Source organism: Xyrauchen texanus, chromosome 9 (assembly GCF_025860055.1).
Source record: "Xyrauchen texanus isolate HMW12.3.18 chromosome 9, RBS_HiC_50CHRs, whole genome shotgun sequence".
Classification (NCBI taxonomy): domain Eukaryota; kingdom Metazoa; phylum Chordata; class Actinopteri; order Cypriniformes; family Catostomidae; genus Xyrauchen; species Xyrauchen texanus.
The window spans coordinates 48,754,175-48,770,192 of NC_068284.1; the positions used below are offsets into that span (position 1 = coordinate 48,754,175).

The window sequence follows — 16,018 nt, forward strand, 5'->3', positions numbered from 1 at the left end:
AGGTGACTGAGTTCACAACACACACACACACACACACACAGTTATCTACAGGAGAGGACAGAAAGTCTTTGAGCCGATCACTGCTGGACTGCTAGCACACACACTAAAATCATTATCGAACTGATCAGCAGGGACCGGCGCTTCTAAGTAGCGTTTGTCATACGCTGTGTGTCCATACTGCAAATACAAAGTTACAGCACATCTGTATATATCAACAGAATCCTATGGAGCCCCTTAGAAGACAGGCAATAGTTTTGCGTTCCCTCGCAATAGTTTTCCGTTCCCTGTCAATAGTTTTGCTTTCCCTAGCAATAGTTTTCCGTTCCCTCGCAATAGTTTTGCGTTCCCTAGCAATAGTTTTCCGTTCCCTCGCAATAGTTTTGCGTTCCCTCGCAATAGTTTTGAGTTCCCTCGCAATAGTTTTGAGTTCCCTCGCAATAGTTTTCCGTTCCCTCGCAATAGTTTTCCGTTCCCTCTCAATAGTTTTGAGTTCCCTCGCAATAGTTTTGAGTTCCCTCGCAATAGTTTTCCGTTCCCTCGCAATAGTTTTGAGTTCCCTCGCAATAGTTTTCCGTTCCCTCTCAATAGTTTTGAGTTCCCTAGCAATAGTTTTCCGTTCCCTAGCAATAGTTTTCCGTTCCCTCGCAATAGTTTTGCTTTACCTAGCAATAGTTTTCCGTTCCCTCGCAATAGTTTTCCGTTCCCTCGCAATAGTTTTCCGTTCCCTAGCAATAGTTTTCCGTTCTCTCTCAATAGTTTTGCGTTCCCTCGCAATAGTTTTGAGTTCCCTCGCAATAGTTTTCCGTTCCCTCTCAATAGTTTTACTTTCCCTAGCAATAGTTTTCCGTTCCCTCTCAATAGTTTTGCTTTCCCTAGTAATAGTTTTCCGTTCCCTCGCAATAGTTTTGCGTTCCCTCGCAATAGTTTTGAGTTCCCTAGCAATAGTTTTGCTTTCCCTAGTAATAGTTTTCCGTTCCCTAGCAATAGTTTTGAGTTCCCTAGCAATAGTTTTGAGTTCCCTCTCAATAGTTTTGCGTTCCCTCGCAATAGTTTTGAGTTCCCTCGCAATAGTTTTCCGTTCCCTAGCAATAGTTTTCCGTTCCCTAGCAATAGTTTTCTGTTCCCTCTCAATAGTTTTGCTTTCCCTCGCAATAGTTTTCCGTTCCCTCTCAATAGTTTTGCTTTCCCTAGCAATAGTTTTCCGTTCCCTCTCAATAGTTTTGCTTTCCCTAGTAATAGTTTTCCGTTCCCTCGCAATAGTTTTGCGTTCCCTCGCAATAGTTTTGAGTTCCCTAGCAATAGTTTTGCTTTCCCTAGTAATAGTTTTCCGTTCCCTCGCAATAGTTTTGAGTTCCCTAGCAATAGTTTTGCTTTCCCTAGTAATAGTTTTCCGTTCCCTAGCATTAGTTTTGAGTTCCCTCGCAATAGTTTTGCGTTCCCTAGCAATAGTTTTGCTTTCCCTAGTAATAGTTTTCCGTTCCCTAGCAATAGTTTTGAGTTCCCTAGCAATAGTTTTGCTTTCCCTAGTAATAGTTTTCCGTTCCCTCGCAATAGTTTTGCGTTCCCTAGCAATAGTTTTGCTTTCCCTAGTAATAGTTTTCCGTTCCCTCGCAATAGTTTTGAGTTCCCTCGCAATAGTTTTCCGTTCCCTAGCAATAGTTTTCCGTTCCCTCTCAATAGTTTTGCTTTCCCTAGCAATAGTTTTCCGTTCCCTCTCAATAGTTTTGCTTTCCCTAGTAATAGTTTTCCGTTCCCTCGCAATAGTTTTGCTTTCCCTAGCAATAGTTTTCCGTTCCCTAGCAATAGTTTTGAGTTCCCTCGCAATAGTTTTGAGTTCCCTCGCAATAGTTTTCCGTTCCCTAGCAATAGTTTTCCGTTCTCTCTCAATAGTTTTGCGTTCCCTCGCAATAGTTTTGAGTTCCCTCACAATAGTTTTCCGTTCCCTCTCAATAGTTTTGCTTTCCCTAGCAATAGTTTTCCGTTCCCTCTCAATAGTTTTGCTTTCCCTAGTAATAGTTTTCCGTTCCCTCGCAATAGTTTTGCGTTCCCTCGCAATAGTTTTGAGTTCCCTAGCAATAGTTTTGCTTTCCTAGTAATAGTTTTCCATTCCTCGCTAATAGTTTTGCGTTCCTCATAATAGTTTTGAGTTCCCTAGCAATAGTTTTCCGTTCCCTCTCAATAGTTTTGCTTTCCCTAGCAATAGTTTTCCGTTCCCTCGCAATAGTTTTGCGTTCCCTCGCAATAGTTTTGAGTTCCCTCGCAATAGTTTTCCGTTCCCTCTCAATAGTTTTGCTTTCCCTAGCAATAGTTTTCCGTTCCCTCGCAATAGTTTTGCGTTCCCTCGCAATAGTTTTGAGTTCCCTCGCAATAGTTTTCCGTACCCTCGCAATAGTTTTGCGTTCCCTCTCAATAGTTTTGAGTTCCCTCGCAATAGTTTTGAGTTCCCTCGCAATAGTTTTGCGTTCCCTCTCAATAGTTTTGAGTTCCCTCTCAATAGTTTTGAGTGCCCTCGCAATAGTTTTCAGTTCCCTCACAATAGTTTTCCGTTCCCTAGCAATAGTTTTCCGTTCCATCTCAATAGTTTTGCATTCCCTCGCAATAGTTTTGAGTTCCCTCGCAATAGTTTTCCGTTCCCTAGCAATAGTTTTCCGTTCCCTAGCAATAGTTTTCCGTTCCCTCTCAATAGTTTTGCTTTCCCTCGAACGGCAATAGTTTTCCGTTCCCTCGCAATAGTTTTGAGTTCCCTCGCGATAGTTTTCCGTTCCCTCTCAATAGTTTTGCTTTCCCTAGCAATAGTTTTCCGTTCCCTCGCAATAGTTTTGAGTTCCCTAGCATTAGTTTTGAGTTCCCTCTCAATAGTTTTGCTTTCCCTCGCAATAGTTTTGAGTTCCCTCGCAATAGTTTTCCGTTCCCTAGCAATAGTTTTCCGTTCCCTCGCAATAGTTTTGAGTTCCCTCTCAATAGTTTTGAGTTCCCTCGCAATAGTTTTGCTTTCCCTAGCAATAGTTTTCCGTTCCCTAGCAATAGTTTTCCGTTCCGTCGCAATAGTTTTGAGTTCCCTCGCAATAGTTTTCCGTTCCCTAGCAATAGTTTTCCGTTCTCTCTCAATAGTTTTGCGTTCCCTCGCAATAGTTTTGAGTTCCCTCACAATAGTTTTCCGTTCCCTCTCAATAGATTTGCTTTCCCTAGCAATAGTTTTGCGTTCCCTCTCAATAGTTTTGCTTTCCCTAGTAATAGTTTTCCGTTCCCTCGCAATAGTTTTGCGTTCCCTCCCAATAGTTTTGAGTTCCCTAGCAATAGTTTTGCTTTCCCTAGTAATAGTTTTCCATTCCCTCGCAATAGTTTTGCGTTCCCTCGCAATAGTTTTGAGTTCCCTAGCAATAGTTTTCCGTTCCCTCTCAATAGTTTTGCTTTCCCTAGCAATAGTTTTCCGTTCCCTCGCAATAGTTTTGCGTTCCCTCGCAATAGTTTTGAGTTCCCTCGCAATAGTTTTCCGTACCCTCTCAATAGTTTTGAGTTCCCTCGCAATAGTTTTGCGTTCCCTCTCAATAGTTTTGAGTTCCCTCGCAATAGTTTTGAGTTCCCTCTCAATAGTTTTGAGTTCCCTCTCAATAGTTTTGAGTGCCCTCGCAATAGTTTTCAGTTCCCTCGCAATAGTTTTCCGTTCCCTAGCAATAGTTTTCCGTTCCCTCTCAATAGTTTTGCATTCCCTCGCAATAGTTTTGAGTTCCCTCGCAATAGTTTTCCGTTCCCTAGCAATAGTTTTCCGTTCCCTAGCAATAGTTTTCCGTTCCCTCTCAATAGTTTTGCTTTCCCTCGAACGGCAATAGTTTTGAGTTCCCTCGCAATAGTTTTGAGTTCCCTCGCGATAGTTTTCCGTTCCCTCTCAATAGTTTTGCTTTCCCTAGCAATAGTTTTCCGTTCCCTCGCAATAGTTTTGCTTTCCCTAGCAATAGTTTTCTGTTCCCTCGCAATAGTTTTCCGTTCCCTCTCAATATTTTTGCTTTCCCTAGCAATAGTTTTCCGTTCCCTAGCAATAGTTTTGAGTTCCCTCGCAATAGTTTTGCTTTCCCTAGCAATAGTTTTGAGTTCCCTCGCAATAGTTTTGCTTTCCCTAGCAATAGTTTTCCGTTCCCTAGCAATAGTTTTGAGTTCCCTCGCAATAGTTTTGCTTTCCCTCGCAATAGTTTTCCGTTCCCTCTCAATAGCTTTGCTTTCCCTAGCAATAGTTTTCCGTTCCCTCTCAATAGTTTTCCGTTCCCTCTCAATATTTTTGCTTTCCCTAGCAATAGTTTTCCGTTCCCTCGCAATAGTTTTCCGTTCCCTCTCAATATTTTTGCTTTCCCTAGCAATAGTTTTCCGTTCCCTAGCAATAGTTTTGAGTTCCCTCTCAATAGTTTTCCGTTCCCTAGCAATAGTTTTCCGTTCCCTTGCAATAGTTTTGAGTTCCCTAGCATTAGTTTTGAGTTCCCTCTCAATAGTTTTGCTTTCCTCTCAATAGTTTTGAGTTCCCTCGCAATAGTTTTCCGTTCCCTAGCAATAGTTTTCCGTTCCCTCGCAATAGTTTTGAGTTCCCTCTCAATAGTTTTGAGTTCCCTCGCAATAGTTTTGCGTTCCCTCACTATAGTTTTCCGTTCCCTCGCAATAGTTTTGCGTTCCCCTTAAATCAAGATACAATATCAGAGAATATTTATTGAATTAAGTTATTTTTTGTTTGTTTGTTTGATGTATATGTTTAAGACATGAAAAATAAACCAAAAACAATTTAGCTTTTCAAGTAAATGTATCTATTTAAGGATGTTTAGATATTTTTACTAGAAAACAAGGAAAAATATTGTTAGAAAAAACTGTGTTTTACATTGGACGAATGATAAGAATCTCTCTTAAAAATGTTATAAACAACAAATTTGTGCTGTAAATGTCAGTCGTTGAGTAATTATTTGTTCATTGTTAGTTAATGATACCTAATGCAGTTACTAATGTAAAAAATGTAACATTGTAAAAAAGTGCTACAAATATTGTAGACCGTAATAACATAGTTTTTAGTACTATTGTAGTAAATATGATTGTTTAAGGATAACCGTTTTTTTTTTAGTATTATTTTATTTGTATTTATTTTTTATGGATTTTTTATTTTTTATTTTACTATAGTAATATTCTAGTAACGATGAAAAGTAAGTTAAGTTAATGATTTTTATTATCATAGTTAGTATAATGAATATTAAGGTTAAAACAATGTTATTATAGTAAAACTATGGTAAATATATTGCGACAGCAGGCAAAACAAATTACAAGGGAACGCAAACTTAGCGAAACTATTTCAGAGAACAAATTCCTGCCCCGTCCTCTAAAGGGCTCTTTTACTGATACGACTGATCTCTGCTTGTACTGCCAGGAGTACACTAGCACCTCAGAGCTAGCAGACATCAAGGAAAAGACATCTGTATAACATATGACCTTTGGTTGACCCCAGGGGCGGCGACACACAAACCCAACGCCGTGGAGCCGGAGAAACAGACCGATCACACGGTGAAGATCGCAGGAGTCATCGCTGGAATACTGCTCTTCGTCATCATCTTGCTCGGTGTGGTGCTCCTCATGAAGAAACGGTAAGTTCCTGGACACACAGACAAAACAGGAAGTGACAAAACAGACAGTTCTGACAATTCTGATTAGATGAGCCACTTTCAAAGCTGTCATAAATTAGCCGATATTAACCCAGCTGTGACCGCACATCACTTAAATACAGATTGGCGGAAGAATTGTTTGTGATTATTATTATTATAAATGTAATATTTTGCATTGGTGCTGTTTTAAAAGCAATGAGCCACTCGAGGTCAAATAAGGAAGTTTTCAGTTCATATTTACAAGACAAAATGTGTCTTATTGATGTATTATCTGTCTAGTAACTCGCCGTCTCATCCACAGTCACATCAGGAGTCTTTGTTTTCTACCGAGAGCCAATCACATCTTGAGGTTTGTCTGGAGTTTGACTGCAGCTATTAATAATAGATTTCCTTTCCGATTCCAGCCTGACCTTTCATCCGACTCCATCCGCATTGTGTATGCGACACTAAATTATTAATCGAATTATGTTGATAAGCCCCAATTAAATGCTTTATAACAGACTGAAAAAAGATGTATTGAATACTGCAGAAATAATATTCTTATTCAGATTTTTTGCATTGTTTTCTGGTTAAAATATCTCATTTAGTGTTCCCTTAAATCAACATACAATATTAGAGAATATTTTTTGAATCAAGGTTATGTTTTGTTTGTTTGTTTGAGGTTTAGGTTTAAGACAAAAACAATATAGCTTGTATCTAGTAAAGGATGTTTAGATATTTTGTCGAGAAAACGAGGACAGATGCTGTTTAAATAAAGTATGTTTTGCATATGAAGAAGGATCTCTCTAAATCGTATAAAACATGATACACAACAGATGAGCTGTGAACGGCAGTCGCTGAGTAATTGTTTGTCAAACAGAAATACAGAGAGAGATGAGAATCTCCTGAAAGCTCTTGGGATCTGGAGGAAAGCGCTAGCTCAAGGCTAGTTTACATTAGCTGCTCGCGCGACCCTCTGGAGTCAACAACAGCAAACTTCCAACTCCTACACACTCACACACACACACTCACACACACACACACGTGTACAAACACACACACACACACACACACACACGTGTACAAACACACACACACACACAAACACATACAAACACTCACACACTCACACTCACACACACACACACTAACAAACACACACACACAAACACACTCACAAACACACACACACACTCACACAAACACACACACTCACAAACACACATACACACACACACTCACAAACACACACAAACAAACACACACACACAAACAAACACACACACACAGATAAACACACTCCCTCACACTCACACACACACACACACTCTCACACACGCACACGCACACAAAGATAAAGATCCCCCATTTAGCCTTAACAGACTGTAGGGACAAGTGCTGTTAGCGAGCACCTATGAAGGCCGGAATGCACACTCTCACTCACACACACACACAAACACACACACTCACACACAAACAATCACTTACACACAAACAATCACTTACACACAAACACACATGCTCTCACACACAAACACACACACACACAAACACACACTCTCTCACACACACACACGCGCTCACACATACACACGCATGCACACTTACACACAAACACACACTCTCACACACACATACACACACTCACACTTACACACAAACACACACACACAAACACTTTTTCCATAAACGTCCTTTTTCCAGGACATGTTTTGTGCCCAAAAATTAATAATTAATCAAAAATACCTGCTTCCATCAGGAGTTCTCAACGGGGGCGTATCAAATCGATCGTCAAGTTCGTCTTCAAAATGTAAAAACGTTTATCTTGACTCGGAATATTAGCTACCAGTTCTCATTTATACGGGATGCATTTGTGCTGCGGCTCATCTGATGCTGAACTGAAGTCTCGCGACGCATCAGAAGTATCTGGATTAGCAGCGTCCATTAGACAGTCGGAGTCACGACCTTGACTAACGTACCTTACAGACGGGTTTGAGCCCTTAATCGCTCTGTGAGAAGAACGACACGAGACACGGACACCATTTGAATTCAGCACAGAACTCTTCATGAACACCCTTGAATGTCCTATAGTAACGCTAACTGTACTTCAGTATAATATATCATAACTTCAGCTCACACCCGTTACTCATTCAAGAGCGCAGCTCACACCGTTACTCATTCAAGAGCGCAGCTCACACCCGTTACTCATTCAAGAGCGCAGCTCACACCCGTTACTCATTCAAGAGCGCAGCTCACACCCGTTACTCATTCAAGAGCGCAGATCACACCCGTTACTCATTCAAGAGCGCAGCTCACACCCGTTACTCATTCAAGAGCGCAGCTCACGCCCGTTACTCATTCAAGAGCGCAGCTCACGCCCGTTACTCATTCAAGAGCGCAGCTCACGCCCGTTACTCATTCAAGAGCGCAGCTCACGCCCGTTACTCATTCAAGAGCGCAGCTCACGCCCGTTACTCATTCAAGAGCGCAGCTCACGCCCGTTACTCATTCAAGAGCGCAGCTCACAGCCGTTACTCATTCAAGAGCGCAGCTCACACCCGTTACTCATTCAAGAGCGCAGCTCACACCCGTTACTCATTCAAGAGCGCAGCTCACACCGTTACTCATTCAAGAGCGCAGCTCACACCCGTTACTCATTCAAGAGCGCAGCTCACACCGTTACTCATTCAAGAGCGCAGCTCACACCCGTTACTCATTCACGAGCGCAGCTCACACCCGTTACTCATTCAAGAGCGCAGCTCACACCCGTTACTCATTCAAGAGCGCAGCTCACACCCGTTACTCATTCAAGAGCGCAGCTCACACCCGTTACTCATTCAAGAGCGCAGCTCACACCCGTTACTCATTCAAGAGCGCAGCTCACAACCGTTACTCATTCAAGAGCGCAGCTCACACCCGTTACTCATTCAAGAGCACACAACCCCTTTCTAGAATTCTGTTCCAGTGATGTTTGAAATCAGGAAACAAAACAGACACTAAAAACACAAGAGCCTAATTAAGGGTTTATTTATGGATAATTTGTTTATTTATATTTTATTAGATTTTTGCATTGCTTTGAGATGTTAAGTTTCCTGAGGAAAGTTATAACAATAATCATTATAATAACAACAATAATAATAATAAATATAGCTGCAAGCAGCGATACCGGGATCAAGCCCATTATCAGCACCATGAGCAGCAAAAGAAGCTTTGTGACATGTTTTTGTTTAGAGTGCGATGAACAGTGTATGAGCAGTTAGAAAATGTAAACTTTCAATCATAAAAACAAAAAACAGATTTATTTAAAAATTAACTAAAAATAGCTAGTTTTTAGAATTTTTGTCCAGTATGTGACACTGTTCTGAAACTGCTTTCCAGTTTTATATCGGAGTGGTGGTGGTGTAGTGGTCAAAAGCACATAACTGGTAAACTGGTAATCAGAAGGTTGCTGGTCACCACCATTGTGTCCTTGAGTAAGACACTTAACTCCAGGTTGCTCCGGGGGGATTGTCCCTGTAATAAGTGCTCTTAAGTCACTTTGGATAAAAGCGTCTGCCAAATACATAAATGTAAATATCTCTTGACCAGTAGGGGGCAATATGCCAAAATGCGGCAGGTAACCTCAGGGCCTAATGCTGATGACACATACCAAGTTTTACCCCAATGCGTTGCAGAGGCACAGCCTCAAGTTCAATTTTGTGTGTTCTTCCAAAGACACATACCGAGTTTCGGAATGATATGGCAAGTCGTTCTTAAAATACAGCATTTTATAAATGAATAAAAAATGGCCGATATAGGACATTTTCATCACTCGCAATACCCCACTGAATCTAATGAAACCAATTTGATTATTTTAAGACAAACTGTTCAGAAGTTATAAGCAAAAATATGCTTTTTATCATATCTATTGACCAGTAGGGGGCAGTGTGCCAAACCGCTGCAGGTTACCTCAGGGTCTAATGGTGATGAAATGTAGTTTTGTCCCAATCCCTCAAAGCATTTCGGAGATACAGCCTCAAGTTAAATTTTGTGCGTTGTTCTGCTAATTTGTTGAAGTGAAAACGGTACGTTTATAAAAATTCTGTGAATAGCTTTTTGTTGCGAGTGCCTCTAGATGATGAAGGTCAATCAGACAAACAGCCTAGGACAAGTTAACAAAAGTTAGTTTTTCAGAAAATTCAAAATGGCGGAAATATAAAAATGTAGTTTCTACGACTCACTGTTCAATAGCTATTAACATTCTTTCGCCCCATCGGGACTTGACCCCTAAAAATGTAATAAATGAATAATAAAATTATAAAATTACTCGTCGTTATATAAAATTACTCGTATCATGATATAAAGTTACTTTTATTGTGATACAAAATTACTTTTATCATGATATAAAATTACTCGTATCATGATATAAAATTACTTTTATCATGATATAAAATTACTCGTATCGTGATATGAAATTACTTTTATCGTGATATAAAATTACTCGTATCGTGATATGAAATTACTTTTATCGTGATATAAAATTACTCGTATCATGATATAAAATTACTTTTATCGTGATACTAAATTACTCGTATCGTGATATGAAATTACTTTTATCGTGATACTAAAATTACTCGTGATCGTGATATGAAATTACTTTTATCGTGATATAAAATTACTCGTATCATGATAGAAAATTACTTTTATCATGATACTAAATTACTCGTATCGTGATATGAAATTACTTTTATCGTGATATAAAATTACTCGTATCGTGATATGAAATTACTTTTATCGTGATACAAAATTACTTTTATCATGACATAAAATTACTCGTATCATGATATAAAGTTACTTTTATCGTGATACTAAATTACTCGTATCGTGATATGAAATGACTTTTATCGTGATATAAAATTACTCGTATCGTGATATGAAATTACTCGTATCGTGATATGAAATTACTTTTATCGTGATATAAAATTACTTTTATCATGATATAAAATTACTCGTATCGTGATATAACATTACTCGTCGTTATATAAATTTACTTGTATCGTTATATAAAATTAATCATCGTTATATAAATTTACTTGTATCGTTATATAAAAGTACTTTTATCGTGATATAAAATTACTCGTATCGTGATCTGAAATGACTTTTATCGTGATATAAAATTACTTTTATCATGATATAAAATTACTCAGTATCGTGATATAAAATTACTTTTATCATGATATAAAATTACTGTGATCGTGATATAACATTACTCGATCGTTATATAAATTTACTTGTATCATTATATAAAATTACTTTTATCGTGATATAAAATTACTCATATCGTGATATGAAATTACTTTTATCGTGATACAAAATTACATTTATCGTGATATAAAATTACTCGTATCATGATATAAAATTACTTTTATCGTGATACTAAATTACTCGTATCGTGATATGAAATTACTTTTATCGTGATATAAAATTACTCGTATCGTGATATGAAATTACTTTTATCGTGATATAAAATTACTCGTATCGTGATATGAAATTACTTTTATCGTGATATAAAATTACTCGTATCGTGATATGAAATTACTCGTATCATGATATAAAATTACTTTTATCGTGATACTAAATTACTCGTATCGTGATATGAAATTACTTTTATCGTGATATAAAATTACTCGTATCGTGATATGAAATTACTTTTATCGTGATATAAAATTACTCGTATCGTGATATGAAATTACTTTTATCGTGATATAAAATTACTCGTATCATGATATAAAATTACTTTTATCGTGATACTAAATTACTCGTATCGTGATATGAAATTACTTTTATCGTGATATAAAATTACTCGTATCGTGATATGAAATTACTTTTATCGTGATATAAAATTACTCGTATCATGATATAAAATTACTTTTATCATGATACTAAATTACTCGTATCGTGATATGAAATTACTTTTATCGTGATATAAAATTACTCGTATCGTGATATGAAATTACTTTTATCGTGATACAAAATTACTTTTATCATGACATAAAATTACTCGTATCATGATATAAAGTTACTTTTATCGTGATACTAAATTACTCGTATCGTGATATGAAATGACTTTTATCGTGATATAAAATTACTCGTATCGTGATATGAAATTACTTTTATCGTGATATAAAATTACTCGTATCGTGATATGAAATTACTCGTATCGTGATATGAAATTACTTTTATCGTGATATAAAATTACTTTTATCATGATATAAAATTACTCGTATCGTGATATAACATTACTCGTCGTTATATAAATTTACTTGTATCGTTATATAAAATTAATCATCGTTATATAAAATTACTTGTATCGTTATATAAAAGTACTTTTATCGTGATATAAAATTACTCGTATCGTGATCTGAAATGACTTTTATCGTGATATAAAATTACTTTTATCATGATATAAAATTACTCGTATCGTGATATAAAATTACTTTTATCATGATATAAAATTACTCGTATCGTGATATAACATTACTCGTCGTTATATAAATTTACTTGTATCATTATATAAAATTACTTTTATCGTGATATAAAATTACTCATATCGTGATATGAAATTACTTTTATCGTGATACAAAATTACTTTTATCGTGATATAAAATTACTCGTATCATGATATAAAATTACTTTTATCGTGATACTAAATTACTCGTATCGTGATATGAAATTACTTTTATCGTGATATAAAATTACTCGTATCGTGATATGAAATTACTTTTATCGTGATATAAAATTACTCGTATCGTGATATGAAATTACTTTTATCGTGATATAAAATTACTCGTATCGTGATATGAAATTACTCGTATCATGATATGAAATTACATTTATCGTGATATAAAATTACTCGTATCGTGATATGAAATTACTTTTATCGTGATATAAAATAACTTTTATCATGATATAAAATTACTCGTATCGTGATATAACATTACTCGTCGTTATATAAATTTACTTGTATCGTTATATAAAATTACTCGTCGTTATATAAATTTACTTGTATCGTTATATAAAATTACTTTTATCGTGATATAAAATTACTCGTATCGTGATATGAAATTACTATTATCGTGATATAAAATTACTTTTATCATGATATGAAATTACTCGTATCGTGATATAAAATTACTTTTATCATGATATAAAATTACTCGTATCGTGATGTAACATTACTCGTCGTTATATAAATTTACTTGTATCGTTATATAAAATTACTTTTATCGTGATATAAAATTACTCGTATCGTGATATGAAATTACTTTTATCGTGATATAAAATTACTTTTATCATGATATAAAATTACTCGTATCGTGATATAAAATTACTTTTATCATGATATAAAATTACTCGTATCGTGATATGAAATTACTTTTATCGTGATATAAATTTACTTTTATCATGATATGAAATTACTCGTATCGTGATATAACATTACTTGTCGTTATATAAATTTACTTGTATCGTTATATAAAATTACTTTTATCGTGATATAAAATTACTCGTATCGTGATATGAAATTACTCGTATCGTGATATAACATTACTCGTCATTATATAAAATTACTCTTATCGTTATATAAAATTACTCGTCGTTATATAAAATTACTTGTATCGTTATATAAAATTACTCCTATCGTGATATGAAATTACTTGTATCGTTATATAAAATTACTTGTCGTTATATAAAATTACTCGTATCGTTATATAAAATTACTTGTCGTTATATAAAATTACTTGTATCGTGATATAAAATTACTCATCATTATATAAAATTACTTGTATCGTGATATAAAATTACTCGTATCATTATATAAAATTACTCGTCATTATATAAAATGACTTGTATCGTGATATAATATTACTTGTATCGTTATATAAAATTACTCATCGTTATATAAAATTACTTGTATCATTATATAAAATTACTCATCGTTATATAAAATTACTTGTATCGTGATATAAAATTACTTGTATCATTATATAAAATTACTCATCGTTATATAAAATTACTTGTATCGTGATATAAAATTACTTGTATCGTTATATAAAATTACTCGTCGTTATATAAAATTACTCGTATCGTTATATTAAATTACTTGTCGTTATATAAAATGACTTGTATTGTGATATAAAATTACTCATCATTATATAAAATTACTTGTATCATGATATAAAATTACTTGTATCGTTATATAAAATTACTTGTATCGTTATATAAAATTACTCGTATCGTGATATAAAATTACTCGTCGTTATATAAAATGACTTGTATTGTGATATAAAATTACTTGTATCATGATATTAAATTACTCGTCGTTATATAAAATGACTCATATCGTGATATAAAATTACTCTTCGTTATATAAAATTACTTGTATCGTGATATAAAATTACTCGTATCGTGATATAAAATTACTCGTCGTTATATAAAATGACTTGTATTGTGATATAAAATTACTTGTATCGTGATATAAAATTACTTGTATCGTTATATAAAATGACTTGTATTGTGATATAAAATTACTTGTATCGTTATATAAAATGACTTGTATTGTGATATAAAATTACTCGTATCGTTATATAAAATGACTTGTATTGTGATATAAAATTACTCGTCGTTATATAAAATGACTTGTATTGTGATATAAAATTACTCGTATCGTTATATAAAATGACTTGTATTGTGATATAAAATTACTCGTATCGCTATATAAAATGACTTGTATTGTGATATAAAATTACTCGTATCGTTATATAAAATGACTTGTATTGTGATATAAAATTACTCGTATCGTTATATAAAATGACTTGTATCGTGATATAAAATTACTCGTCGTTATATAAAATGACTTGTATTGTGATATAAAATTACTTGTATCATTATATAAAATGACTTGTATTGTGATATAAAATTACTTGTATCGTTATATAAAATGACTTGTATTGTGATATAAAATTACTCATATCGTTATATAAAATGACTTGTATTGTGATATAAAATTACTCATATCGTTATATAAAATGACTTGTATTTTGATATAAAATTACTTTTATCGTTATATAAAATGACTTGTATTGTGATATAAAATTACTCGTCGTTATATAAAATTACTTGTATTGTGATATAAAATTACTTGTATCGTTACATAAAATGACTTGTATTGTCATATAAAATTACTCGTCGTTATATAAAATGACTTGTATTGTGATATAAAATTACTTGTATCGTTATATAAAATGACTTGTATTGTGATATAAAATTACTCGTCGTTATATAAAATGACTTGTATCGTTATATAAAATGACTTGTATTGTGATATAAAATTACTCGTCGTTATATAAAATGACTTGTATTGTGATATAAAATTACTCGTCGTTATATAAAATGACTTGTATTGTGATATAAAATTACTCATATCGTTATATAAAATGACTTGTATTGTGATATAAAATTACTCATATCGTTATATAAAATGACTTGTATTGTGATATAAAATTACTCGTCGTTATATAAAATGACTTGTGATATAAAATTACTCGTATCGTGATATAAAATTACTCGTCGTTATATAAAATACTCGTATCATGATATAAAATTACTCGTATCATGATATAAAATTACTCGTATCGTGATATAAAATTACTCGTCGTTATATAAAATACTCGTATCATGATATAAAATTACTCGTATCATGATATAAAATTACTCGTATCGTGATATAAAATTACTTGTATCGTTATATAAAATGACTTGTATTGTGATATAAAATTACTCGTATCGTTATATAAAATGACTTGTATTGTGATATAAAATTACTCATATCGTGATATAAAATTACTCGTCGTTATATAAAATGACTTGTATTGTGATATAAAATTACTCGTATCGTTATATAAAATGACTTGTATTGTGATATAAAATTACTCGTATCATGATATAAAATTACTCGTCGTTATATAAAATACTCGTATCATGATATAAAATTACTCGTATCATGATATAAAATTACTCGTCGTTATATAAAATTACTCGTATCGTGATATAAAATACTCGTATCATGATATAAAATTACTCGTATCATGATATAAAATTACTCGTCGTTATATAAAATTACTCGTATCGTTATATAAAATTACTCGTCGTTATATAAAATTACTCGTCGTTATATAAAATTACTCGTATCATGATATAAAATTACTCGTCGTTATATAAAATTACTCGTATCATGATATAAAATTACTCGTCATTATATAAAATTACTCGTATCGTTATATAAAATTAAAATTACTCGTCGTTATATAAAATTACTCGTATCGTTATATAAAATTACTCGTCGTTATATAAAATTACTCGTATCGTTATATAAA

The 16,018-nt window shown here is 34.0% G+C and overlaps 1 protein-coding gene across 8 annotated transcripts in view; it reads left to right on the forward strand.

Moving 5' to 3' along the window:
- LOC127649107 (receptor-type tyrosine-protein phosphatase mu-like) overlaps window positions 1–16,018 on the forward strand; it is a 338,123-nt gene that overhangs the window by 222,973 nt on the left and 99,132 nt on the right. For all 8 annotated transcript variants that reach the window (XM_052134042.1, XM_052134043.1, XM_052134044.1 and 5 more), the window contains exon 15: window positions 5,474–5,609. In XM_052134042.1, coding sequence (XP_051990002.1) covers window positions 5,474–5,609 — 136 coding nt within the window. The remainder of the gene's footprint in view (window positions 1–5,473; window positions 5,610–16,018) is intronic.